This window comes from Hippocampus bargibanti, linkage group LG19, assembly GCF_051943395.1.
Source record: "Hippocampus bargibanti isolate YZ-2025 linkage group LG19, ASM5194339v1, whole genome shotgun sequence".
NCBI classification, from domain to species: Eukaryota; Metazoa; Chordata; class Actinopteri; order Syngnathiformes; family Syngnathidae; genus Hippocampus; species Hippocampus bargibanti.
The window spans coordinates 9,902,182-9,930,118 of record NC_142752.1 but is presented as its reverse complement, the minus strand read 5'-3'; the positions used below and the strand labels follow the sequence as shown (position 1 = coordinate 9,930,118).

The 27,937-nt window shown below is 41.2% G+C and overlaps 3 protein-coding genes across 5 annotated transcripts; 1 reads left to right on the top strand and 2 right to left on the bottom strand.

Annotated features, from left to right (window-relative positions):
* Positions 1-205: 205 nt before the first annotated feature.
* On the top strand, positions 206-2,200 carry LOC148883962 (uncharacterized). Its single transcript, XM_089022757.1, has 6 exons — positions 206-212; positions 262-411; positions 482-540; positions 622-714; positions 1,570-1,662; positions 1,734-2,200. Exons 1-6 carry the CDS (start codon positions 206-208, stop codon positions 1,782-1,784), a joined length of 453 nt encoding a protein of 150 aa, XP_088878883.1. The 3' UTR covers positions 1,785-2,200.
* On the bottom strand, positions 1,934-13,067 carry rd3 (retinal degeneration 3, GUCY2D regulator). Of its 3 annotated transcripts, XR_016118497.1 has the most exons (5): positions 10,748-10,956; positions 8,884-9,205; positions 7,607-8,018; positions 5,300-5,394; positions 1,934-1,971 (listed from the first exon to the last, which is right to left on the bottom strand). XR_016118497.1 is itself a non-coding variant. In XM_089022287.1 (4 exons), the coding sequence occupies exons 3-4, from the start codon at positions 9,171-9,173 to the stop codon at positions 7,667-7,669; spliced, it is 642 nt and encodes a 213-aa protein (XP_088878413.1). In that variant the 5' UTR covers positions 9,174-9,205; positions 10,748-10,784; positions 12,899-13,067; the 3' UTR covers positions 4,539-7,666. The 3 variants fall into 3 exon arrangements, 1 of the variants encoding a protein (XP_088878413.1); XR_016118496.1 differs by lacking the exon at positions 1,934-1,971 and having other exon boundaries at positions 4,539-5,394; XM_089022287.1 differs by lacking the exon at positions 1,934-1,971 and adding an exon at positions 12,899-13,067 and having other exon boundaries at positions 4,539-8,018; positions 10,748-10,784.
* An 8,131-nt stretch (positions 13,068-21,198) lies between these two features.
* On the bottom strand, positions 21,199-27,194 carry slc30a1a (solute carrier family 30 member 1a). The gene is made up of 2 exons (XM_089021483.1): positions 26,325-27,194; positions 21,199-24,162 (listed from the first exon to the last, which is right to left on the bottom strand). The coding sequence occupies exons 1-2, from the start codon at positions 26,869-26,871 to the stop codon at positions 23,303-23,305; spliced, it is 1,407 nt and encodes a 468-aa protein (XP_088877609.1). The 5' UTR covers positions 26,872-27,194; the 3' UTR covers positions 21,199-23,302.
* Between the last annotated feature and the right edge of the window lie 743 nt (positions 27,195-27,937).

Sequence of the window (27,937 nt, the reverse complement as noted above, 5' to 3'; positions counted from 1 at the left end):
GACAAAAACAGAGTGCAGAGTGTCCAGTTCAAGCTCCAGAGCGGATGACAAGAGCAGAGGCAAGGCTGCAAAATAAATACAATAAATTACACATACATTTGTAATACAAAGCAATCAGAGTCAAGGTGTCACTTGAGTTCCTAAAGATCCTAAAACAAAATAAACAATAACGATTTAAGTAGATTTATTGGGATTAATACTCTACATGCAGTGTGTTTACATGGCATACGCAGGTTGACTCCCAATATTCTGTTTATGCAGGTAGAGAAAAAAAAAAGCGTAAACGCAGCCGGAGTCGATCTTCCTCATCATCGTCATCCAGTTCGTCATCAAGTTCATCCTCAGCGTCGTCTTCTTCTTCACCGGCCTCATCACACTCATCCAGCAGCCGGAGTAGCTCCAGAAGCAGCGGTGAGTTTAAAATCGCACGCACTAAATTTGATTGTCCACTCGATAAACACGGCCATCGATTTCTTTCCAGACTCCAGAAGTAAATCCAGAAAGCAATCAAAGAAAAGGAAAAGGGACAAACCCAAAAAGGTATTTGTCTGTCTTGTGGAGGTGGTGATTCATAAATTGTCAAATAATCTTTGGAAAACGTGTTATTTTTTTTATGCGTAGCAGAAGGGGAAGAAAGAGAAACGGCACAAACATAAAAAGGAAAAGAAAGCCAAAAGCAGGGAAGAAAACTCTGGACCTGTTCAGATATCCAAGGTTGTTAATACACCTTTTTTTTAACTTTGTTGCTGGATTAAATAGATCATCAAAAATGGATTGCGTTACATCCTGTTCACAAAATTCGACTGTTCACTCATTCACTGCCAGACGTGCAAAAATGTGTCCACTCTAGTGCCAGGGTTTTTGTCATTGTCACTCGAATTCCAGGACCCACCGAATAATGAGTTCTCGGACTACATAAACATTCAATGCTGCATAAGAAACTTTTGACTCTCTTCTTTCATGAGGAAAAAAAAGTTAATTCCTAAATTATATGGGTCTGGAGTTATATGCGCGGGAAATGAGGGCCGCTGTACAAAATACAATACATACTGTACATTGGTTATATAGCGCTTTAACAACAGCTGAAGCTGGAACAAAGCGCTAACATGGACAAAAGGGAAATGCTGCCCCCTTGTGGAAAGAAAAAAATATTGACAGAGGCCATGGCCAGCCCTTTATCTGCACCCAAATAAAGAAAAAAACAAAACCCGGATAAATTTCGTAATGGCGCTCTGTCACATTTTCAATTGCAGAATAAATTTGTGAATGGCAGTGAATGAGTTAAGGCGAAACAAAAAAAAATACAAGATGTGCACAATGTTACAATTTGTGATTGTATTGTATATATTATAGTACCTATGCTTGTCTGTGACTGTAAAGTGTCCTTGAGAGCTTTGAAAGGCGCTTAAAATGAAATGTATTATTATTATGATTGTTATTATTAACCGATGTTGATAGTGAGACGTGCGCATCCAAATCTCACTCCAAGTGGAGATTTGCCCTCACCTTCCCGTGTAGTCTTGAAACAGGCACCATGTGTCCGATCTCACCACTCATTTTTCTCCTCAGTACTTGAAGGAAAAGAAGAAAGGCGGAAAGTACAGCATGATTTCAGGAAAGAAGATCAAAATGAAAGTCAAGAAATCCAAAAAGGACAAACAGGTATGTCAATCTCATCACCAGACCGGTTAATTACATGTTTACCAATCACGTTTGATGTATTTCTACCACAGCGAGACAAAAATCGAGCCGAACTTCTGGAATTTTTGAACTCTACCTTGTGATTCCCCTGAGTGGACACAGCAGCAGACCTCAGGAAACTACAAGCAAGTGGAAGAAATGTAAATAAAGGCTTATCTCAAACCAGAGCGCTGCACACCTTCAAGCGGGGTACCCCAATGCCCTTGTTGTCCGTCATAATACCAAGACTGACCTGTAAGTGGCATCACGGTGCAGAGGAACTTTAAAGAGCTGTAGTGGAATAAATAGAAACTGGGCTGTTATCATGGAATTAAATTTCATTTGTAGTACCAGGACTGACCCGAATGAGGCGCCTCAATGCAGATGAAGAAGAAATGAAGCACAGTGATACATTGGCTTACGAACTTAATTTGTTCCCAGACAGAGTGTGTAAGGCGAAAAGTCTGTATTCCAAAAATTAATTTCTTATAGGAAACCATTAAAATGAGAATAATCCGTTCCCCATAAAACATAATTTTCTAGTTTCTAATTTTCTAAGCCTTAAAACTACACAAAATAGACCTTATTTTATGTATAATAAATGTGCTATGGTATTATAATTAAAGAAATAAACTCGTTGGCTTGGTGGAATGGAGTGGCCGGTTTCATCAGCATTAAAGACCTGATGAGGAACGTAACCTTCTTTCACCATCTTGAGGAATTATCCCTTGTTGCTGCTTTCTCTGCGATAATGTGATCTTGTTCCTCATCAATTGTGTTTAGCTGGGTTAATAGCTTTTTGCATCAAGTGTACAGATGGCTTGTGCGGGTTATTCGCGGAGCCTGATTGATGGGGAATTTTAACCTTGCAGTCTACACTCTGCCTTTGAACTATCAAAGTTGAAACGAGTCCAAATTTCACTGTTTTCTCTTTGATGTTTAAACCACCTCCCCTCACTGCTGTGTTCTTGACCAATCATGTGGCTTTAACCAAAGACCGGGGGCGGGGAATAGAGGAGAAAAACAGACGGCTGCCATTTTCTTTTCGGAGAACAGGCTCGTTTGAAAATGACATCACTCATTGTGACAGCTCTGTGTGTATCCCGAACAATAGTTTGTATGCCAAGGTAAAATTTTCATAAATTTAACGTTCGTAAACCAAGATATCACTGTACAGTACAGTATTGACTTTGATTGGATTAGCCTTTATTCGTCTCGCAGTGGCAAAATGTACATTTTACAAGTGATGAAAGTAAGAGAAAAGGAAAGGAAGAAGTAGAAAAACAAAATACAGGAGCTTCTGTAAAGGCAGTCACTCTCGCGGCGCCATCTTGAAGTAAAAAAAAAAAACAAAAAACAAACAAATAATGTGATACAACACAGTCATTCAATTTTAACTCATTTACTGCCATTCCCAAATTTATTCTAGAATTGAAGACATGACGGGTCGCCATTCCGGAATTTGTTCGTGTTTTTTTTTTTTTTTTTCATGCCTGGGTGCCGAGAAAGCGCTGGCCATGGCCTCTGGCAATGTTATTTCTTTTACACAAGGGGGCAGCATTTCCATTTTTTCCCATGATAGCGCTTTATTCCAGCTTCGGCTTTTGGTAAAGCGCGATATAAACCAATATGGTTTCTAATACTGTATTGAATGCTGATGCAGTCCTTAAACTCAATATTCTGTGGTTCCTGCAATTCGAGTGAAAATGACAAAAACCCTGGCACTGGAGTGAACATGTTTTTTTGCACGTCTGGCAGTGAGTGAAGCACTTTCTGCACCCTCTTTGTTACATGAATCATTTGTAGATGAAAGAGGAGAGGATCCAAGCGTCCTTTTCACCAGTGGATCACAGACGTCATGGTGAAATGTGCACGTCTGCTACAAGCTAAATGTTGAAAGCAAACACAAAGCTATAGCATCCATTGACAAAAAGATATTGTCTCACATCTCCTGTTCCACGTAAATCCGCTTCAATTCCAAGCCGCGACAATTCCACTTATGCATTGGCGCTCCTTTGTTTTTATTGCTTTTCAAGCCCGCGATGAGAAGTAGAAGCTTATTTTAACTTGGAACTATTCACGTTTTCAATTTTGTTGTGGTGAATGAATTGTACAAACAATCACCAATATGCAACTAAAGCAACAAAAAAAAGTCACATTCCAGAATTCATCTGGAAAAAAACGGGTAACATTCTAAATAGAGTGCCAAATAATGGAATGTGTGTAACCCAGCTTAAAGGAGGACAAGACGCTACACAGTGAGTTGGTACTATGACTGAATTCAGATCAAGTTGCCGAGTGGGGTCATTTGATATGTTTGATATTGTCTGTTATATGGCCGTTATGAACTTCAGGTGCGCCAGCACTATGTCAATTGAATCCACTACCACCCATAAAATGCTCTGCAATAGTAAAAAAAAAAAGCTCCATTTTAATTTGTCACTGAATATTCATTTATGTATATTTTTGTTTTTGTTTTTTATGGTTTGCAGTATAGATGTGCCAAATAAAGTGGCCATTGGCTGTCTACAGTACAGTATGCCAATAATGGTTTATTCTGCCATCGCTACTTATTTAAAGGACAACCGACACCATGTTTTGTTTCCTAACTGACATCAGAAAAACGTTTTTCTAGCATCTAAATTACCCAAAACACGCAGTATGATATTTTTAGTCAAATGCAAAACACCAATAAAAATGACTTAAAGTGTCTAAAAAGTACTTCAATTTGAAACCGGAAGTGGCCAGGTTCAGAAGGTCCCGCCCCCTTGTTCATGACGTCACGCCAAGACGTCTTGCCTTGCTCGAGAATCAAAACAATGGCTTCAGATTCGGAGAATCATAACTCATATTCATAACTCATCCAGTTATGAATATGATTCAATTAGTTCTGACGAGTAAAGCATAAATGTTTGCAATCGATTAAAGAAGTCCGCCCATATCAATTCGAGCCGTCAGTACTCCAATGTAGCGTCCCAGAAAATGCACAAAATGGCGCCCAGGCTCTGTTGGAAATTGACTGATTTGTCTGCGGGGAATTTGTGTCAACTAGTATCAAATAGTAGTCTTGGTGCAACACACAACGATTCACCATCGCGTTATTTATGTGTTTTCCTTCTAATTTTGCCATCAACAAAGTTTTCAGACCAAACAAAGTACCGCAAAATGCATTGTGTGTCGCTTTCTCAGTCAGGGGCGTTCCTGATGTGATGTCACATCAGGAATCATCACCAACTCGAAAACAAGACTTCCTGAATATTCGGCGCGAGTCTTAAAACGTAAAATACACTCAGTAGAAGTCATTTGAAGTGATTTTACAAATTATTGACAACTTGTCCGGAGGCATCGGTTGTCCTTTAAGCTCCATTTGACCGTGGTCTTTCGTCTGTATGGATTCAAACGTTTTTGTAGTGACTGTCACGTACTTGAAACGCCTCAATCGCATTTTTTTCCCAGCCCGTTAATAAAAAATAGCCCCTTTGTCATTTTCGCCGCATTCATGGAAGAATAAACCAATCAAATGTGTTGTCGCTGTTCTTCCGTTGTATTTTATTCGCTTTAGTTTGGAGCAGCCGTGCGCTTGTCAAGAGAAAGTAGAGAAGCTTTTTAGTTGGCTGACCTTGTGTGGAAGAGTGCTGCTGCATGGTCATTGTGTGCTGTGAAAGAGAGCGAAGGGTGAGTCATCTTCTACGACGGGGGCGGCGGGATTATTTCCTGTTTAAACAAAGAATATACAGCAACAGCGTGCAAATTATGAAAAACCCAGGCAGTCCGGGTTTGTTTGGAATGGGATTCACATTTTGTGTGTTTAACAATATTTTGGGAATAGAATTACAGTGATACCTTGGTTTACAAACTTAATTGGTTCCCAGACAGAGTGTGTAAGGCGATAAGTGTCAGTCCAGCCCAGTGCCTTCAACACCATCCAGCCCAGTCTACTGGGGGACAAGCTGCAGCATGCCGGAGTCGACCATCACCTCACATCCTGGATTACAGACTACCTCACAAACAGGCCACAGTACGTGAGGGTAAAGAACTGTGAGTCGGACAGGCTTCTCTGCAGCACCGGAGCGCCGCAGGGAACAGTCCTGGCTCCATTCCTCTTCACCCTCTACACCTCGGACTTCAACTACAACACCCCAACCTGCCACCTTCAGAAGTTCTCTGACGACTCAGCTATTGTCGGCCTCATTACAGAGGGAGACGATAGGGAGTACAGGGGACTGACAAAGGACTTTGTGGACTGGTGCCAGCAGAATCACCTCCAGATCAACACTGGCAAAACCAAGGAGCTGGTGGTGGATTTCTGCAGGAAACAATCGTCACCTGCACCATTGAACATCCAGGGTTCGGACATTGAGAGGGTGACCTCCTACAAGTACCTGGGTGTTACTCTCAACAATAAACTGGACTGGACAACAAACACGGATGCCCTAATCAAAAAGGGACAGAGTCGCCTCTTCCTCCTCAGGAAACTGAGGTCTTTTGGAGTTCAGGGGTCACTCCTAAAGACTTTCTATGACTCTGTGGTGGCATCAGCCATCCACTATGGCATTGTCTGCTGGTCAGGCAGCATCACCACCCGGGACAGAAAAAGACTGGAGCGCTTTGTCAAGCGGGCCAGTTCTGTCGTGGGCTGCTCGCTGGACTCTCTTGAGGAGGTGGGCAACAGACGGACGCTAGCTAAACTAAAAGCTATGACGGACAGCCCCTCCCACCCCCTCCTGCCCATCCTGACAGCTCTGGGTAGCTCCTTTAGCCAGAGACTATTACACCCGCGCTGCAAGAAGGAGAGGTACCGCCGCTCGTTCCTACCGACTGCTGTCAGGCTTCACAATTCCCAATGATCACATGTGAAAAAAAACAAAACAAAAAAAAAAAAAAACTGGACACTTGTAAATATGGGTTGTTGCAATATATCTTAATGCATCTCTTGATTCTGCACTATGTACAGTCTTGTTTATAGAACGGTTTTTGCACATCTACATTTGCACAGTATACAGTTGACATTTTTATTTTGTTATGCTTAGAATATCTTGTTTTCTATCCTTTCACTCCCACCCCAACCCCATCCCTCTTCAATTGCTGCTGTGGACTGCAAATTTCCCCATTGCGGGACGAATAAAGGTATTCTGATTCTGATTCTGAAGTGTGTATCCCAAAAACTAATTTCCCATAGGAAACCATTTAAATGAGAATAATCAATTCCCAGGTCCCCATAAAACAATGTTCTACTTTCTAATTTTCTAAGCCTTAAACTACACAAAATATACCTTATTTTGCAAATGTGCGATGGTATTATAATAAAAGAAATTAACTGTACTGTATAATAAAGTCGTTTTATTTACCTTTGTGATGGTCGTTGATGGCTTGATGTAATGGAGTGGCCGGTTTCATCCTGATTGATGGGATATTTTAACCTTGCAGTCTACACTCTGCTTTTGGACTATTAAAGTTGAAACAAGTCCAAATTTGACTGTTTTCTATCCATTTTATCACTCTCTCCCACAAGGGGGCAGCATTTGCCTTTTGTACAGCCGCTCAGATATTTCAAGATTTCAAGCTCAGATATTTCCAGACCTATATAACTTAGGAATTAACTCTTTTATTGTTAAAAGAAGAGAGTCGAAGGTTTCTTACGCTGAATTGAATGTTTACGTAGTCCTAAAACTCAATATTCTGCGAGTCCTGCAATTTGAGTGAAAATGACCATAACCCTGGCACTGGTGTGGACACATTTTTACACAATGTCTGCCAGTGAATGAGTTAAACACTGTGTTGTCATATGTTACTGGGCTGCTTGTGTGTGGCCTTTATAAAAAAATAAATACATTAAAAAACATCAGTAAAATGTGAATTTTTCTAAGTAAATAAGACTTAACAAGTCACATCATCTTTGTTGTAAAACCGAAGACTTGAGTCTTACTTGAGTCCAGTCACGTGACTCAAATCCTCCATCTCCACATCTTGGTCCTTCTTTGTACCTTTAGAAAAGTTTATCACTGCTTGTTCCTTTGTATCTGAAGTCTGGCATGCTCCATACCCTCTCCTCCCTCTCACTCCCCCTTTCCACATCCTCCGACACTGTCTTCAGGTCACTCAAACGGCCCCCCTCGCCTGAAATCAGGCCCGCCGCGCTTCCAAACGGGTTAATCTTGATGCGGGACCTGAAGTTCACCAGGGACAAACTCTTGGCGCGTTTATTGCTCCACTGACGGGCGAGCCGCTGATCATCCCGCTCCTCCTTCAGTTGCTCCACAGCCTCCAGGAGGACCGAACGGAAGAGGCCCGACACCTCGTGCACTTCTGGCTCGCTAGCTCGAATGATGTCACGGAACCTGTGCTCAACCGAGAGAAGAGATCAGTTATTTTATGTTAGATGTTATTTAATTTATAGCACCTCGCGAGTGCTAACAAGGCACTTGAGACCTTAAAGGGTGGGAACAGATGCACAAACAAATTCCCCTAGGGCAGGGGTGTCAAAATCATTTTTTGCCGCGGGCCACATTGTAGTTATGGTTTCCTCTCGAGGGCCGTTATGAATTTGGGGAACCCATTAGAATATTTAAATCCCTTCAAATATTACATATAGAGCACACAGAAAATTAATGAATAACTCGTTTTCAAATCTGAAGTCAAGAATAATGACTTTTATTGTGGTTGACATCCAAAAATATGAAATTTTGGCTCAGATTTTAGCAATCATCATGGAATTTAACAAGTTTGATTTGCTTTCACGGGCCGAAAAAAAACATGTGGCGGGCCGGATTTGGCCCGCAGGCCTTGACTTTGACACCTGTGCCCTAGGGGATTAGACCACATTGGATTCATTGACTCAGACTCTTAGGACAACATTGGAATAAAAACATGTTGAATGCACTTGAACGTGAATAGAAGTCCAAGATGGTGCCCCAGTAGGCAGTTGTCCGCTAGTACTCTTAAGAGCCTTGCTTTTTTTTGTTGTTTTTATGTGTTTTCTTTTGTCACTTTCTATTGTTATTCATCATGTGGAACGGATGCAGATTGTTTTTCAGTATTTTTGGCCGTGACCTTGAGAGTTTTGAAAGGCCCTTATAAATCAAATGTATTATTATTATTATTATTATTATTATTATAGCTCAATGCATGATGGGAACTGGTATTTATAGTGACAGAGGGGGGTCAGGGCAGGTGGTCAATAGTTATTCAGTGGCGTGCTCTTACTTGAGTATGATCAGTCCACAGCAAGACGGCGGCACCTTGGAGCAGAGGTCCTCCAAGCCCAACCTCTCCCCGGTGCTGATGTTGTAGGACGGTCGAGGCACGCTGGCCAACCAACTGTAGTCCACCCCGGTTTTGAGGCGCCGGTACTCGCTTTCCCTGTCCCTCTGCTGCCTCTCCGCTTCTTTCAGCTGCCAGCTCAGCTCCACCATCAGCGTCTCAGTGACCACGTCAACCGGATTCCTGCGTGGGATGCGCTGGTGAGGCTCGTTCCAGCTGAACCAGGAGGCCATGGCGCAGTCCTCCTTGACCGGATTCCCTCACTCTGTATATCACGATGAAATATATATATTTTGTTATTCGCCGTTCATAAGATGAATTTGTTCATTAGTTGCTTCAGTGCTATATTTTGTATGGAATGTATATTTAAGGCTTCTTTATACAAGTATGTTTAAGGCTTGTATAAGTAACCTGTATTTACAGACTGCATCTAATCAAATGCAGTCTATTGGAAAATCACAGTCATACCTCAGCTTTACGAACGCTTTAGCTCACAAACTTTTTGCCTTACGAAGATTAAATTCGCGAGAATATAATCTTGGCATACGAACTAGTTTTCGGCGGCCGAACCAAACCACACAGCGCCACGGTGGCCTGCGGACTAGTTTTCCACACCTACTTTCTTTCAGTGCAGACATGGTTTGTTATCGAGTGTATACTTTTGCTTTTTTGGGACTGAAAATGACCCCACCACAGGCTAGTGTTAAGCCGAAGAGGACACAAAAGAAAATTACGACCGAGCAGAAGATGGAGATCATTCAAAAACACAAACGAGGTGTGCGTTTGTGTGACTTAGCGTTCCAGTATCAGTACACAAAGTCGACCAGTTCTATGTGTGGCTAAGGGTGTTTCTGTTTTGTCTAAGCAATGGTCTCAGGCAATAGAAGAGGTTAAAAAACGTTGATTTTGATTCACAAAAAGCAGCTAGCAGGGGACAGTGTGAGAGGGTATTCTAGCAGAGAAACCATGGCAACTTCACTCAGCTATCATCAAGAGGCAACTACATCAACAACCATCACAAAGGTAAATAAAACGACTTTATTATATAGTACAGTTTATTTCTTTAATTACAATCCAATATCATGTTTATTACATACAAAATAAGGTATATTTTGTGTAGTTTTAAGGCTTATTTAGTAGAAAAATTGTTTTTCTAACAGGTCTAAATGGGGACCTAAATGGGGACCTGAGAACGGATTATTCTCATTTTTAATGATTTCTTATGGGAAAAAAATATTTGGCGGACGAACTTTTCGCCTTACACACACACTTTCTGGGAACCAATTAAGTTTGTAAGCTGATGTATCACTGCACATGCTCTATAAAGATATGTACATGTACAACTGGAGAGAATACTACAAATGTTACTACAAAAATGTTCGTATGTACAGTCGTTCGTAACTCAAAATGTGAGTAGGGGAGTGTTTGTATCTACAGCGTCAAAATTGTTTGCGAATGCAGATTTTTTAGCAGCGGATGTTTACCGCACAGGCAAGGTTGCCACATTGTTTTGTAACCGTCCTCTCTTTAATCTGGAGTTAATCCGTTCACACCATCAATGAGTTCAACTAAAAAAAATCCATATAAAATGTATTTGGATTACTACATTCTATTTATATAATCAATATTTCACACACCGATACGAGTGAATGATCCCGATTTGACCGAGGAATATTTGACAGTTATTCCCACAATCAAATGACATTTAGCATTTTTAACCTTTCAAAAAGTGCCCATTTTATTTTGAAGTGGTTACATTCCCTGCATGAATTCATTTAATCAATTAAAAAAAGGAAGTTTGTCTTACCTGTTGAATTCTGTGGGAAGTTTTTTTTTAGATGACCCTGCTCAAAACACAATTAAAACAAATTGTGAGCGTAAGCTTCAATCCAATGTTGTGAAAAGCCGAGCAGATACGTTATGGAAGCATTCTCTCCATTATTTTCATCTGTGTGTATCCCTCCTCCTCATCCTTCTCCTCTTCCTCACCCTTTTTCTCCCTGGAGCCTCAGTTGGCCTGCCACTAGATCGCAGGGCTCCAGCATCTCCAGCGGGAGATTGAGGCCCCTGATGATCAAGTGCTTATTTCCCTTGATCTCCCCGCAACCCCCGCCACCCACACCTGAAATTCTCAGTTGCTATAGTAACTAGCCTAAGCCTATTTGTCCACAACAACCTCCATCAGCTGAGAGGGAGAGCGATGAAGAGGCAGATAAAGGGGGACAAAGAGATTTCAAAGGAGTACAATTCAAAGGATGTTGTAGTGTTTCATCAAATATGTGGATGAGGTCGCGTGTATGCCAATGAGCCCCCACCCCAGTTCGGGTAATGTCTTTCTCTGACCCGTAGAAGGCCCCGTTATGAGATTGCTCGACGATGCAGCAACGTCACCGCTTTAGCTTGGTGTGGGTGGCGTAAGCGCACACTCAACACTGCAATATGAACTGTCAACTCTGTTGAATCACTCCAACATTTGCAGTAGAATAGAATCAGTAGAATCAGGTAAAAAAATATATATTTTTTTGAAATACTTCTGCATGTACATTACTTGTGCTGCTCAGTTCCCCTCCAACCCCCATTCTAACTTCAGATCGGAAAGGGAGTTACAATACAATACATATTGATTTATATAGCACTTTAACAACAGCTGCAGCTGGGACAAAGTGCTTAACATGGACAACTATCATATACAGGAAATAAAGCAGTCACAAAGATAGGAGAAAGCACGAGGGGGATAATCTAAGATCAAATCTAATTAATAAATACACGAATAAATGAACAAATACACAAATAAATAAATATACACATACACGTATACACGCATACATACAGATACACACACACACACACACACACACACACACACACACACACACACACACACACACACACACACACACACACACAATTTTGCAATTGATCTTATTAAAATCAGGTTGCTAGATTTTCTAGATAAATTAATAAAACCCAATAATTAATTACAAATACCACCGAACGAATTGATGCAGTGTTGGAAATAAAAATAAATAAATATACATACACACACACATACGTACACACACACACACACACACACACACACACACACACACACACACACACACACACACACACACACACACACACACACACACACACACACACACACACACACACACACACACATACACAAATACACACACGTACACAATTTTGCTTTTGATCTTAAAATGAGAATGTTAGCTTTTCTAGATAAATTAATAAAACCTAATAATAAATTAAAAATACACACCAAACAAAGTGATGCAATGTTGTAAATAAATAAATATACATACATACACACACACACACAATTTTGCGATTGATCTTATTAAAATGAGGTTGTTAGTTTCTCGATAAATAAAACCCAGTAATAAATTAAAAATACACACCAAGCAAAGTGGTGCAATGTTGTAAAGAAATAAATATACATACATACACAGACAGTACATACACACACACACACATATATATACACACACAGGCATACACACATACATACAGATACAAGCACACACACACAAATTTGCAATTGATCTTATTAAAATGAAGTTGTTAGATTTTCTCGGTAAATTAATAAAACCCAATAATAAATTAAAAATACACACCAAGCAAAGTGATGCAATGTTGTAAAGAAATAAAGAAACAAATACATACATACACATACATACACACACACACATATATACATACGCACACACAGGCATACACACATACAGTTACACACACACACACACACACACACACACACACACACACACACACACACACACACACACACACACACACACACACACACACACACACACACACACACACACACACACACACACACACACACACACACACAATTTTGCGATTGATCTTAATAAAATTAAGTTGTTAGATTTTCTAGATAAATTCATAAAACCCAGTCATAAATAATAATAAAAATACACACCAAACAAAGTAACGCAGTGTTGCCGGCAGGTTGTTGGCCACAGAAGTGATAAAATACCTATGGTAAGAAAAGTCTAATCAAACCAGCAGTCTTTTCCAAACAAGACGATGTCTCCTCATCATGGAGGTAACAGATGGGAAAGTAAGCTGCTCCCAAGTAACCCGACATGAGCGTCCCTAATCCTTTAAAGTGATTCTCTCAACCGGCCACAATGTGCTCCGCTTGTCAGGGACTAAAAGCATAAAGTTAGAGAATATATATTGTTCGACTTATAAGAATAAATAAATAGAGTATCTTTAAAAACGGAGTGCAAAAAGTACTGGGCATTAAAATGGGATGTGTTGTGAGGGAGTGGGATTTTACAAATCATTTTTTGCTCCCATTAAACGATTTATAATGCCACCATGTGAACAAGTGCGACTCCTAAAACCGTCCACTACAGGGCGGTGTTCCCATTTGCACAAAAAGAGAAGCACAGTACAGTAGTTAATTCATTTTTTGGGGGGGGGATTGGCTTGGATTAGTTTTTATTAGTCTCGCAGTGGATACATTTACATTTCACAGCAACAGAGTTATGAAAGGAAGAGTAAAAGAAAGGAAGAAGTAGAAAAACAAAATAAATAGCTAATAGCTAGCCAGGCAGACAGCTCACAGTCAGCTATATAGCTAACAGCTAGCTAGCCAATTAGTAGCAAATAAATAGCGAATATAGATAGCCAGATTCGACAGCTCGCCATTTTACAGTCAGCTAGACAGCTAATAGCTAGCTAGCTAGCTAATGGATAGCAAATACTACTGCTAAATTGGTGCCATTATGGGGACATCCATCATGATGATTGGATTGGATTAGCCTTTAATAGTTTCTCAGTGGAGAAATGTACATTTCACAGCAGCAACGATATGGATGGAAGTGAAGTGGTGAAGTGAAGTGAAAGGTAGAAAAACAAAATATAGGATCTGCTGTAAAGGCAGCTACTCTCGCGGCGCCATCTTGAAGTCAAACAACAACAATAAACAAAATAAATAATGTGACCCAACACAAAAGACAGTCATTCAATCTTAACTCATTCACTGCCAGACGATGTACAAAACTGTGTCCACTCCAGTGCCAGGGTGTTTGTCATTGTCAATCGAATTCCAGGACCCACAGAATATTGAATTTTAGGACTACATAAACATTCAATGCAGCATAAGAAACCTTAGACTCTCGTCTTTAATTAGAAAATAAAGAGTAAATTCCTAAAGTATATGGTTCTGTAGTTATATGAGCTTGAAATGAGGGCAAATGTCCAAAATACAATGCTATGCACACATATTGGTTTACATAGACTTTTAACAACAGCTAAAGCTTAACAAAGCGCTAACATGGTGAAAAAAGGTAAAAACATTGCCAGATATCTAGTTACCGCTTTATCGGCACCTAAGTAAGAAAAAAAACTGAATTAATTTGGGAATGGCGCTCTACGTCATATGTTCAATTCCTGACTAAATTCAGGAATAGCAGTGAATGAGTTAAACACTTTCTGCACCCTCTTTCTTGTATGAAGCAGTTCGAAATGAAAGAGGAGATGATCAAAGCGTCCTTTTCACCAGTTGACAAGGGACGTCACGGTGAAATGTGCACGTCTGCTATAAGCTAAATTTTGAAAGCAAACACGAAGCTTTAGCATCCATTGATGAAAAGAAATTGTCTCACATCTCCCATCCCACGTAAATCCGCTTCAATTCCAAACGGCGACAGTTCCATTTTCACCAGTTATGATGATCATTCTTTATTTTTACATTTAGATAGCTTGTATGGAATCAAACAGAAACAGGAGTGTCTTTGGGTGTGTTGTCAACTTTCCACTTTGAAAACAAACAGAGCAAACTCACTCAAATAAGCAAAATTCTGCCACGCCTGTTGAACAAATAGAGATGCTCCATATCATACATTCTGTACTCGGGCTACACAGCAGGGAAAATATGGACTCAAGAGATTCATCACAATATTTTTTTATGCCTTCTTCCATCTATTTTCAAGACTCCTTATCTTTTTTAGAATTGTTAGCATCAATCCCAATTGGTTGGGTACCCCCTGGCCTGATAGTCAACCCACTGCCAATCATTCAATGCTCCGCCTTTTACCTTAAAATCAATTGGATTGGACGCCAAGTGTGTCAACTGACACGATCGTCACCTTATCTGTCTTGTTAAATAATCAATTTGCCATGCAGGTCATATTATTATCAAATCCTCAGCGCCATCAAGTTTCACATTGACATTCACATGCTTCATTTCAAGGCTGACACGGAAGGAAGCGCTGGCTAATCACATGAGCACAGAGAGAAAAGAAAACACAGATGTGCTGACGTCCACTTTTCAATTGGCCTTTGTCCAGTTTCCCATTTTGAATAGAAAAGCCAAATAAGCACTGTGGACTGAGGCCTCTGCCGTTCCGACACTCACAGCTCAATATTCACAAAGCTCACAAACATAAATGGTCAGAAAATGCCACGTAGCATTTCATACTGCTATATGCTAGCATGACTTGGTTCACATTTCATATGGAATTTGGTTTGATATTAGAACACACATAACTAGGTTAAAGCCAAAGGCTTAAATACATACTTTGCCATTTAGGTGAAAGAAAAACACACTACCTGTTACGAGGGGGATGCTTTGAAGGAACTCCCCCCCAAAAAAACAGGCAGAAGGAGCAGGGAGGACTTCACATAATAGTATGTGTATTCATAAAACGTTGATGCAAAACAAACAAACGTCCTGAAAACAAAATGATAGCAAACTAAGAGGAGAAACAATGAGCAGGCACTGAGTGATTGGGCGAGGAGTCATTGAAACTAATTATCAAACCACCAACAGGTGTGGATTTGCAGGCTTGGCGCCTACAGCGCCCCCTCTTGGTCACAAACAAATCATTGCCACTACCACCTTTTCAGTCAATTTAATATGACCTTCTTTGAATGTTTCATGATCTAATTTTAAGTCATTCACTGCCATTCACGACTGTAGTCATTAATTGAAAATATGATGTACAACGCCATTCCCGAATTTGTTCGGGTTTTGTTTATTCTTGTTTGGGTGCCAATAAAGCGCTGGCCATGGCCTCTGGCAATGTTTTTTCCCTTCTACAAAGGAGCAGCATTTCCCTTTTTTTCCATGTTAGCGCTTTGTTCCAGCTTCAGCTGTTGTTAAAGAAACTATCTAGCTAGCTATCTAGCTAGCTATCTATTTGCTATCTACTAATAATATTAGCTATCTGGCTGGCCAGCTATCTAGCTAGCTCGCTATTCACAGATTGGCTATCTAGCTGACTGGCTATCTAGCTAGGTATCTGTTGGCTAATGATTGGCTAGCTAGCTCGCTTTCTATCTATTTGAGTTACTTACGGGTTGAGTGAACGCTGGCGCGTGTGGCTGCTGCTGCTCACCCGCAGAAAAACTTATCCTGTGACTGTAAAGTGACCTTGAGAGTTTTGTAAGGCGCTTATGAATAAAATGTATTATTATTATTATTATTATTATTATTATTATTATTATTATTATTATTAGCTGGATAGCTGGCTATCTATTAGTTGTATAGCTAGCTATCTAACCAGACAGCTAATACATAGATAGCTAGATAGCCAGCAAACTAATAGATAGCAATTAGATAGCTAGCTAGATAGCTAGCAAGCCAGCCATATAGCTAATAGATATCAAATTGATAGCTATCTAGCTAGCTATCAATTAGCTATCTATTAGCTAATTAGCTAGCCTTTTATTTGAGTTACTTCCAGGTTGAGTGAACGCTGCCGCGCGTGGCTGCCGCTGCTCACCCACAGAAAAACGTATCATGTGACTTTTAAAGTTTTGAAAGCCATTTATAAACGAAATGAATTATGATGATAAAAAAGTGCTCTATAAATCAATATGTACATGTATGTAAAGTACAGCATTGTTTTGGACAGCCGCCCTCATTTCAAGTTGATATAACTCCACATATAACTTTTTTTATATAAATTTATATAACTACCATATAATTTAGGAATTAACTCTTTAATGAAGGAAAAGAGTCTAAGGTTTCTTCCACCGCATTGTATGTTTATGTAGTCCTAAAACTCAATATTCTGTAGGTCCTGGAATTGGAGTGACAATGACAAAAAAAAACCACAGGCACTGGAGTGGACAGCTTTTTTTGCACATCTGGCAGTGAATGAGTTAATCTGTAACAAGACACCCAGCCCCCACAACACCATGACAACACTTTATTGGTCACATTTCAGTGTAGTGTCTGCGTTAGAAATGTGGTTCCTTGCAATATATATCTATTTAATACATTGAAAAGCATCTCCATTCCCTTCTATCGATGAGAAGGTTTCTTCAGCCGTCATCTGTACAATTTTGAAGGTTTCGGACGTTTCGCCTCCTATCCAAGAGGCTTCGTCAGCCTTCGTCATCATGTTCAGACATGTCTTACTTCTAAAATGTGATCGTCAGCTGACCATGCTTAGCTATCCGCTGTCTTTTCTTCTGCTGCTGCTCACCTGACTGATAACAGCCCCCGTGCGCCTCCACGTACACAAATCGTTTGCACAGTGAAGGAAGAGAGGTTGTCCATCATATAGACTTGATATCCTGAGAGTGTTTTTTTTATTATTAGGGTGTTATTAATTATTGCTGGATTGGATCACTCAGCCCTGTGATCAAAACGTTTAACCCATTCTTCATTCACAACCTCAGGTAATTTAGATACAAACATTACATAGAGCATGGCTTGAGGAGCCCGCGATGAGAAGAAAGGAGCGCGAGCGCAGAGTGCCGATGCGGAACGGCCGCGGATTGGAATTGAAGCGGATTTACGTGGGATAGGAGATGTAAGACAATCTTTTTGTCAATGGTTGGTACAGCGCCGTGTTTGTTTTCAACATTTTGCTTGTAGCAGACATGCACATTTCACCGTGACGTTCTTGATCAATTGGTGAAAATGACGTTTTGATTATTTCATGTTTTATGTAGAACTGCTTCATGAAACATAGAGGGTGCAGAAAGGGCTGAAGATTGAGTGTCTTTGTATTGTCATATTATTATTATTTTGTTCTTTTGACTTCAAAATGGCGCCGCGAGAATGGCTGCCTTTCCAGCAGCTCCTGTATTTTGTTTTTCTACTTCTTCCTTTCCTTTCCTCTTCTTTCCATAACTTTGCTGCTGTGAAATATACATTTCTCCACTCCTACTCTAATAAAGGCCAATCCAATCCAATTATTGTCTGTGCACGCCGTGACACATCAACTTTCCTTTCTACGCTTATCTTATCCGCAGACTTTTAAGATAGTTTTCATTTTCTATGTAAGGGGTCAAAGTTCCAAAAGCAACAATCGTAGCTTGATATTTACACAGTGACGAGTTGCGCTTTTCAAAACTGGGCCTTCTGTGTTGCCATGATGGTGTTCATGAAGCCTTAAAGGACAACCGACACCATTTTTTTTGTTTCCTAACTGACATCCGAAAAACGTTTTATAGCATCTAAAATACCCAAAACACGCAGGCTGATATTTTTAGTCAAATGCAAAACCCCAATTAAAAATGACTTAAAGTGTCCAAAAACGACTTCAAAATAACCTCGGAGATGGCGAGTTTCAGAAGGTCCCGCCCCGTTGTTCGTGACGTCACGCCAGGATGTCTTGCCTTGCTCTAGAATCAAAACAATGGCTTCCGATTCGGAGAAGATGCTATCTTTTTACTCATCTAATTATGAATATGATTGAAATAGTTCTGAAGAGGAAAGCATAAATGTTTGCAATCGATTAAAGAAGTCCTTCCGTATCATTTTGAGGTGTCTGGACTCCAATGTAGCGTCGCAGAAAATGCAGAAGATGGCGCCCAAGCTCTGTTGGAAATGGGCTGATTTGTCTGCTAGGAATTTGTGTCAACTAGTATCAAACAGTAGTCTTGGTGCAACACACCACGATTCACCATTGCGTTATTTATGTGTTTTCCTTCTAATTTTGCCATCAACACAAAGTTTTCAGACCAAACAAAGTACCCAAAATGCATTGTGTGTCGCTTTCTCTGTCAGAATCGTCACCAACTCGAAAACAAGACTTCCTGAATATTCAGCGCGAGTCTTAAAACGTAAAATATAGCTATATACGGTGGAATCTTTGTAAAATATGCTCAGTAACAGTCATTTGAAGTGATTTTACAAATTCGGAGGCGTCGGTTGTCCTTTAAATTTGTCATAGTGTCCCAATCCATCAATCCGGGGTACCCAGACAGGCCTGAATTCAAAAATGAAGTCATCTCATATTTTTTTTCAGCGAACCAAACTAGTCACCATTGTCATGGGTGAACATTCCAGCCGGCTTAGCCTCCCCCTTGGCTAAAAAGCTCCTTGATGGAGGTCATGTGGTCAGATTTAAAAAAAAATCATAGTGTGGGATAGGACAGGGCTGTCACACTCAACATTTTTAATCCACAATCACGGATTCCAAATGATGATCTCTTCATTTTAATAGCTTTTAAATTTTATGTCGGATTTTATAAACCTCTAGATCATGTGTTAGAAGCATATGTGGTGGTTTCTGTTCTTGTTGCTGATGTTGTACTCAGAAGTCAACTGGGTTAAACAAAAACACGCTGACTCACTTTTTAGTGTTGCACACATCCGCAATTGCCAACAGGCAAGGTGCAAAGAACACCCGGTGTGAACTCAGAGCGCACACAAAGACCACATGAAACGAATGCATCGCAGCAGCGCAACAGGAATGCCGCGTGGAGCCCTGTGGGTGCATGTTGACTTTGCACTGACTGACCCTTCGCTAACCTCCTCGCGTCTGCCTCTTATGTAAGACCCCATGACCGACCATCGTATGGTCAGCAACCGCAGCCATATTTGAAATAATGTTTAGTTTATAATAAAGAGATGGAATGTTTTTTTTTATTGCCTTTTTTTTATCGGATCCAGTCCACATTTCACGACCACCCCAAGTCGACTAGATACAGGGTGACCCAAAAAGATGCGTACCCATGAAAATTTAAATTGTGTTTTTGATTAAAAAGCTATTTCTTTCAAATTACAACCACACATTATTCAGTTTATGGGAGACCATTCACTAGAGTTTCAGCAATTTCTGTCAATTTTTAGTCAATTTATGGTTTTCCCAATGTGTTCCAAATGTCCACCATTTTGTTGCAAGCAAACCTGTAATAATAATAACAATTAACAATAAAAAAAAAAATAATACATTTCATTTCTAAGCGCCTTTCAAAACTCTCATGGTCACTTTACAGTCACAGGATAAGTTTTTCTGCGGGGGAGCATCAGCAGCCACATGCGCCAGCATTCACTCAACCCGTAATAACTAAATTAGCTAGCTAGCTAATAGATAACCAACAGCCATCTAGCTAGCTAGCTAATAGATAACCAAGAGCCAGCTAGCTAGTTTATAGATAGCAAATATATAGCTAGCTTGATAGCCAGCTAGCTAGCGATGAAAAGGTTTCTTCAGCCGTCATCTGTACTTCTTTGAAGGTGTCGGACGTTTCGCTTCTTATCCAAGAGGCTTCGTCAGCGAACTAAAGTCTTATACTGGTAGTTTTGGCCCGATATATATCCCTACTGTCCAGACGTGGTGGTGCCAGACTCTGCTATGATTGGTCCCTGCTCTCAGCTTGGGGGGAGCAGAGGACTACTCCCTGCGGCTACACTGATTACTTCTATTGTCCTGACTGGACTGCTGGTCTACAACTAGCGTTATTGTCCCATTTGTTCTGGAATCACCTCATCAGCATAACCAAGCCTATGTTGCCTAAGAAGTCTGTTGTACGAACGATCCCAATTAAACCTCACCCCGCCATGGTGATTTAGTGAAGGGTTTTGCTGTTTTATGAAAATAGCTTGTTTTACTCCCCTTTCAAACAATTTTATTTCGCTAAGATTTTAACCTCACCGCAGATTGAAGCCCACTAGTATTATCTCTGCGATGTTGATAGTCTTTTTTTTTTTGAGAATGTGTTTAGTCTCCCCAATGTATTGCTCTTTACAAAAAAAATTGTTCACTGGATAAGAAGTGAAACGTCCGACACCTTCAAAGAAGTACAGATGATGGCTGAAGAAACCTTTTCATCGCTAGCTAGCTGGCTATCAAGCTAGCTATATATTTGCTATCTATAAACTAGCTAGCTGTCTCTTGGTTATCTATTAGCTAGCTAGCTAGATGGCTTTTGGACCACTAGATGGACCACTCCTGTACAACAGAGATTACACAGATGGGTATGCATATTTTTGAGTCACCCTGTACAAAAAGAACAAGAGAGACGTTTTAAGTGTAACTGTACCAAACAGCCATATATATTTTTTGTATCAGGATGACACAGTGTACAGAAACAGTAGATGCATATAAAAAAAAAAACATCAGCTCACGTTTCATTTCATATCCTAAAAAAAAATAATCACATCAAGCCACAAAAACGTGCCCGAAAGACACAGAGTAGAAGTGACTGCACGTTATAAAAATGAAGAAACACATCCAAATACATTTCCCAGCACGTTTGTTTACATTGCATATACATAGAATCAGACGAGGGGATTCTCAATTGCACCTTGTTAAGTGACAAATAAAGTTTTTTTTTCCGCGTTTAGACAATTTCAAGGCCACTATAAGAACTTCTTTGCTCAGCCGTCCAAAGTAGCAAACATAAGAACTGCATGTTGAATTCACAATGACGGTGGTGAGGATGCTAACGTTTTAGACGCTGTTGACTCAGAGGACCAAGTGTCAAGTTTGGACAGCGGGCACGCCACCAAACAACCGCCGGCGACATTGCGGGCCTCGTTTCTTAGCAACGGGAGGAATTAAAACTCCCATTGAAATGGGGACGCCGTCGCCGTTTACGCTATTGCCAGGCTACGAGGTCCGAAGAGGCCAAAAATCTAACAAACAGCATAGATGGCGGGCCGAAGAAAGACAATAGAAGCAGCAGCTACTGAGAGGAATAGATTCTTTCTAATAACTTAAATACTTCATTAAGAAATACAATACTCAATTTTTGGGGGTCATGGTGATAAGGAGAACACACACACACACACACACACACACACATAGTAGCCGCGAAAGGACATTTGGAGGTCCTGAGGAGCTTTGGCACAGAAACACCATGGGACAAAGTCACTAATTTTTCCATTTTTATATTTTTGGCTTGGAAATTTTTTAAAAAGAAGAGGAAAAAGCACTAAGCTTGGTTGTAAATATTGGATTGTTTACGGATGCGACTCGGGAATTCGGTTGGAATAAGACTAGATCAATCCTTAATTTTTCCTCAACAGAATTAACCCTCATATTATTTTAATGGGTCCATTTTACCCCTTTCCATTTTTTGTGTTGAGTAAATAATAATAATAATAATAATAATAATAATCCATTTCATTTATAAGCGCCTTTCAAAACTCTAAAGGTCACTTTACAGTCACAGGATCAGTTTTTCTGTGGGTGAGCAGCGGCAGCCACACACGCCAGCATTCACTCAACCCGGAAGTAACTCAAATAGATAGAACGTTAGCTAGCTAACTAATAACCAATAGATAGCTAGCTAGCAAGCTAGCTATATAGCTAATAGATTTTTTCCTTTTTGCTTTTTCCTTCAAGGGGTCGCCACAGCAAATGTGTCCTCCATCTGTAGAGGTTTGAATAGATAGCAAATAGATAGCTCGTACAGTGATACCCCAGCTTACAAAACGCTTTAACTCACTAACTTTTATCCTTTCGTTTTCTTTTCTTCAAAACAGTTCTAAAATATCCCAAATGGGATAGAAAACATGCTATCTCTCTTTTCAAGTATGTTTATAACATTGAGTCAGAAACATTTGTTGCTGATGTCACCTATTATTTGACTGTTTTGTGTGGATTTTTACATACGGGGTAAAAATGACCCACAACATAATCAGCATATTTTTTTAACATGAGGGTTAAATATAAATTGATTAGCCGAATAAATAATTTCCATAATGAGCAATATAACTTTTTTTTTAATATAAATTACAGACACAACATTTAATGAATCATCCGTGTTATGATGTGGCTTATTTGATAGATTGTGTCACCGAACAAGTTCAAGTGCCTTTACAGCGGTTCATTCTTAGCAGTTCGGGGGCTGGTTAAATTAAAAAATAAATAAAAATAAATCAAGATCAATGCTATGGCCTATTTTTCAATTCAGGAAAATATATTTGGTAACTTTTTGTTTGTGTTTAAAAACAAAATTCTTCAGTCATTTTATTTTTTTCATTTTAGGTCAAACTAAAAAGAGATACACAGATGGAGGTATGCGATGAAAACAAAAAACGGCTTCGGCGGTAACCACAGAGACAATTTTCTAATCTTAATCGACAGCAGTTAGTCCAGTCCCCCCCCCCCCCCCCCCCCCCTCACAGAGACGACTCCACCTCCGAGGTGACGATGACCTGCGGGTCCACCAGAGACACGGAAGCCAGATCGGGGCTCTCTCCGATGGCCCTTTGGTCACCGGTTACTTTCTTGTCTCCGGTGGGGTTCTGCTTGTCGGCGGTGCCGCAGCACAGCTTGGGGGCGCATTGAGTCCGACACGAGAGCTCGCACAGTGAGTCCTGCGACTCGGAACTGAAGGTGACAAACTCGGGTTGGATGGTGGTGGCGTGGATGCCTTCGTTGTGAAAAAAGTCCTTGATGCGCTTGGCTACTTCCATGTAGGACGTGGGGTCGTGGCATTTGATGTGCGCCGTGGCGATGATGCGGCTGCCCGCCAGCTGCCACACGTGCAGCTCGTGGATGGCCAGGACGCCGTCCAGGTTCAGCAGGCGCTCGTTGAGGCGGTGGATGTTGATCTGCTTGGGGACCGTCTGCAGCAAAATCAGGGCGGACTCCTTCAGGAGCGGGTATGTGGTGTACAGAAGGATGCAGACCATGATGAGGCAGAGCGTGGGGTCGAGGTAGAGCACCCAACAGGGGCCCGCCGCGTTGGCGCCGAGGCCCTGTGGGTCCACCAGGGTGTGGTTGTCACGGTAGTGGTCGGCGGCGTGGTTTTCCACGCATGGGTTGACGCAGACTTCGTCGTCGTTGCAGGGCTGCCAAACAAAGATGAAAATGAGGGCGTTGATCACGACGATGACGGAGCCCAGGGCGTCGCCCAGCACGTGGAGGAAGACGCCGCGCATGTTGAGCTGCGACGACGAATTGTGGTCATTGTCCGCGTCCTCGTACGGAGCGCCGCCGTTGATCTGCACCTCGGAGCTCTCTTTCGGGCTGACGTCTGCGGACAAAAGCGCATATAGGGAGAAATCAAAGGATGCAATGGCTTCCATGACTGTTTAGCGCTGAATTTAATTACAGTGATATATCGGTTTACAAACCCCTTGGCTTACGAACTCTTCGGTTTACGAACGTTACATTTAGGATAATTTTACCTTGGCATACGAACTTTTTTCGTACACGGAGCTGTCTCAATGAGTGATGTGTCGTTCGCGAATGAGCCCGTTCTTCTAACAACAAAATGGCAGCTGACTGTTTTTGTCCTCTATTCCCCGCCCCTAGTCTTCGGTTAAAGCCACGTGATTGGTCAAGAACGCAGCAGTGAGGGGGGGGGGGTCGTTTAAATATTAAAGAGACAGGCAGACGACAGTAAGAGAGTTTCAACTTTGACAGTTCAAAGGCAAAGTGTAGACTGAAAGGTTAAAATATCCCATCAATCAGGCTCCACAAACAACCCGCACAAGCCATCTGTACACTTGATGCAAAAAGCTATCAACCCAGCTAAACAGAACACAATTGATGAGGAACTAGATAAAATTATCACAGAGAAAGCACCTACAAGGGATTATTTGCCACAAGATGGTGAAAGAAGAAGGTTACGTTCCTCATCAAGTGTTTAATGGTGATGAAACCGGCCACTCCATTCCATCAAGCCATCAACGACCATCACAAAGGTAAATAAAACAAATGTATTATACAGTACAGTTTATTTCTTTAATCATAATAGTATAGCACATTTATTATACATAAAATAAGGTACATTTTGTGTAGTTTTCAGGCTTACAAAATTAGAAAGCAGAAAATTATGTTTTATGGGGACCTGGAACGGATTATTCTCATTTTACTGGTTTCCTATTTTTGGGATACACACTTTTCACCTTACACACTCTGTCCGGGAACCAATTAAGTTTGTAAGCCAAGGTATCACTGTACAGTTTTCATTTCAAATTGAGCAAAACGCAATCATTGATTCGGGTGTGTGCACAAGGGGAAGAAAATGATTTGCCTCAATCCCCTGAGACAATGGCGACTCGTTCATCATCAGTGGCTAATGCTGTACTTTTGGCCGTCGACTCCACCATTACATTGACGACGTAAAGTTCAGTAAATGTGACCAGGGGGGTGTGGAGGAGGGGTGCGAGCTCTCTTCATTCCATTTATTGAAAATGTCATGGAATAATAATAATAATAATAATAATAATAATAATAATAATAATAATAATAATACATTTAATTTCTAAGCGCCTTTCAAAACTCTCAAGGTCACTCTACAGTCACAGGATGGGGGGGAACCCTGCGCCTTGGGAATGATTTTAACCCTTCAGGGCCCAAGCAAGTGAGAATGACATATGCCTTGAAACCAAATGACGTCCAATTTTCATGTGACTGCTTGTTTCTGAATAGGCGAAGAGGAAATAGATTGCACTGTTACGCAATGTGGACTGCTGACTATGAAGACGGCTTGGAGTATAGGCTGTCTTGAAAAGGTTTTCAAAAAATACAATACAAGATATCGAAATTTATATAGCTGCAACAAAGCGCTTCACGTAATAGTCAACATAAAGCAAAATAATAAACACAATGACCAGAATATGAGTCGGCTTGACCAGACAAACAGCATGGAAATGGTACTCACATTTTTATATCTCTTGCATTGTTCACTGATTTATTATATTTTTAATGTATAAAATACGACTTCTTCTTTTCCTTTCGGCTTTTCCCTTGACGGGGTCGCCACAGCAAATCAGTGTCCTCCATCTTTAGAGGTTTGATCCGCATGTTTGTTTTGGCCAAGCTTTAACGTCGGATGCCCTTCCTGACACAACCCTCTGTATTTTTCCGGGCTTGGGACCGGCACAAGAAGACTTATGTCCCTTTGTGGCTACAGAACAAGCAACTCGCACAGTAAAAGGCTCCCAATATGGGACATAAAAACGATATATATGACTATATATTGTCATTATTGCTCACACTCGTCTGGTTGAAGTTTAAATTACAATCTCAATTAAAAAGATAGCAATGTCTTAAAAATTTCGCCCCCTACTGGCTGCCGACGGAAAAGCAGACGATCAACCTAAAATTGTGACCGTTTTTTAAATCATATTGTAATTATGTATTTGACAGAGGTGGTCCTGACTAACAAAAAGTCGGTATTTCACTTACCGGTTTGACAGGCATCCGTGGAGCTACTGTGGTTCCCCACCAAATTGTTCGTCTCTCCGGGAGTCCCGTTACCGGCCCGGTGAGACTTGGCCCCTTTGCCCTTCTTCCCTCCATGCGAGTGTCCGTGTCCACCCCCGGCGTGGCCGTGGAACAAACAGAGCCCGAGCAAGTTGACCACTAGCCCCGCTAAGCCCACCCCGGCGAGCACCCGCGGCTGCTTGATCTCACGGGCCTCGGTGAAGCGCTCGATCGCCTCCAGCACGATGGTGCAACACAACGCGGTGAGGAACACGGCGTTGACCAGCGCTCCCATCACCTCGGCCCGAATCCAGCCGAACGTGTTCTTGTCGGTCGCTTGGGTCTTCTCGGCGAAACGCACCGCGACCAGAGCCACAATGAGAGCGATGACGTCTGACAGCATGTGAAAGGAGTCGGACAGCATCGAGAGGGACGCGGTGATCCGGCTCACCACCACCTCCACAATGAAAAAAGCGAACGTCAGCGACAGCATGCAGAGCAGACGGACTCGGTTGGGCGCACATGCCATTCTGCTCGTGGTGTTATTCAAATGGGGGGAAAAACAACAAATGAACCAAATAAAAAAAATTCACTAGCTTGCTCGAGCTAGCTACCTAGCTAGAATGAACTCCGAGCTTACGCCTTGAGCTAACACCTCGAGCTAACTGGCTCCTCCTGAAAGTACAGCCCCCCACAGTACACATAGACTACGGCTATCCCGGAATGGCGGCGGCACTTCGAATAGAAAATAAATCATCCGAAAAATAGCGACTCGCCCGACACCATGTCTTCAGTTTGCAGACGGGTTGAAACTTTGCACCCGAGCCGGTAAACTTTCCACACGGAACCTCAGAAAAGACTTGGGAAAGGACTCGCCCTGTGCTGGTCCCTATTGGACGAGAGGACGAAACCTCAAAGCTGATTGGTTGGATCTCGTCGCTCACGCAGGTGGGCGGGGCAGAGCAATTGGGCAACCATGGTTGCTACGCACGCCGTACGAGCGGAATCTCGCGATGATAGTCGTGCATTATCGTGTCAGGCATTTTTTTTGGAAGAAATGAAATAAAGACACAACATATTATATTGCGTTTTATTATATTATAAAATAACGATCACTGATGTATGCAAGCACGTGACCATTGGACTATATATGTATGTTACACGTTTTACGTGAGCAACGTGATGGACACGCAGGTGTATGTCTCTTCACCACGAGTTAATCGTCGTAATACTTCGCTCAGAGCCATGCAACGCGTGCATGTTTTCGTCATACAGAATCACCAGCGCTGTAGAAAATAATATAGTTTAAGTTCTCTTTTAAATAATTCGTTTAAATCGCGATAAACTAGCGACGCGGAGTGGCAGATTTGGTGCAATTATGAAAAATGTGCGACCTCATGTGGCAGATTTTGGTATTTGAACATCAGAATCCCACAGTGGGGAAATTACTACAGCAGCAAGATTGAATGCGGTCGGGGGCGAAAAGAAAAAAAAAAGTATTGAATGTACACAAAAAAGGTAAATTTGATGTTTTTGTGTTTTCTTTTGTCACTCTATGTTGTTGTATGTCGTGTGGAACGGATAGGGGTTGTTTT

Coding starts and splice junctions, on each gene's coding strand:
- LOC148883962 (XM_089022757.1), top strand. Junction 412..481: donor GAGTAGCTCCAGAAGCAGCG/GTGAGTTTAAAA, acceptor ATTTCTTTCCAG/ACTCCAGAAGTAAATCCAGA. Junction 1,663..1,733: donor AATCCAAAAAGGACAAACAG/GTATGTCAATCT, acceptor TTTCTACCACAG/CGAGACAAAAATCGAGCCGA.
- rd3 (XM_089022287.1), bottom strand. CDS start 9,173: ATGGCCTCCTGGTTCAGCTGGAACGAGCCTCACCAGCGCATCCCACGC. Junction 8,019..8,883: donor TGTGGACTGATCATACTCAA/GTAAGAGCACGC, acceptor GGTTGAGCACAG/GTTCCGTGACATCATTCGAG.
- slc30a1a (XM_089021483.1), bottom strand. CDS start 26,871: ATGGCATGTGCGCCCAACCGAGTCCGTCTGCTCTGCATGCTGTCGCTG. Junction 24,163..26,324: donor CACGGATGCCTGTCAAACCG/GTAAGTGAAATA, acceptor TTTTGTCCGCAG/ACGTCAGCCCGAAAGAGAGC.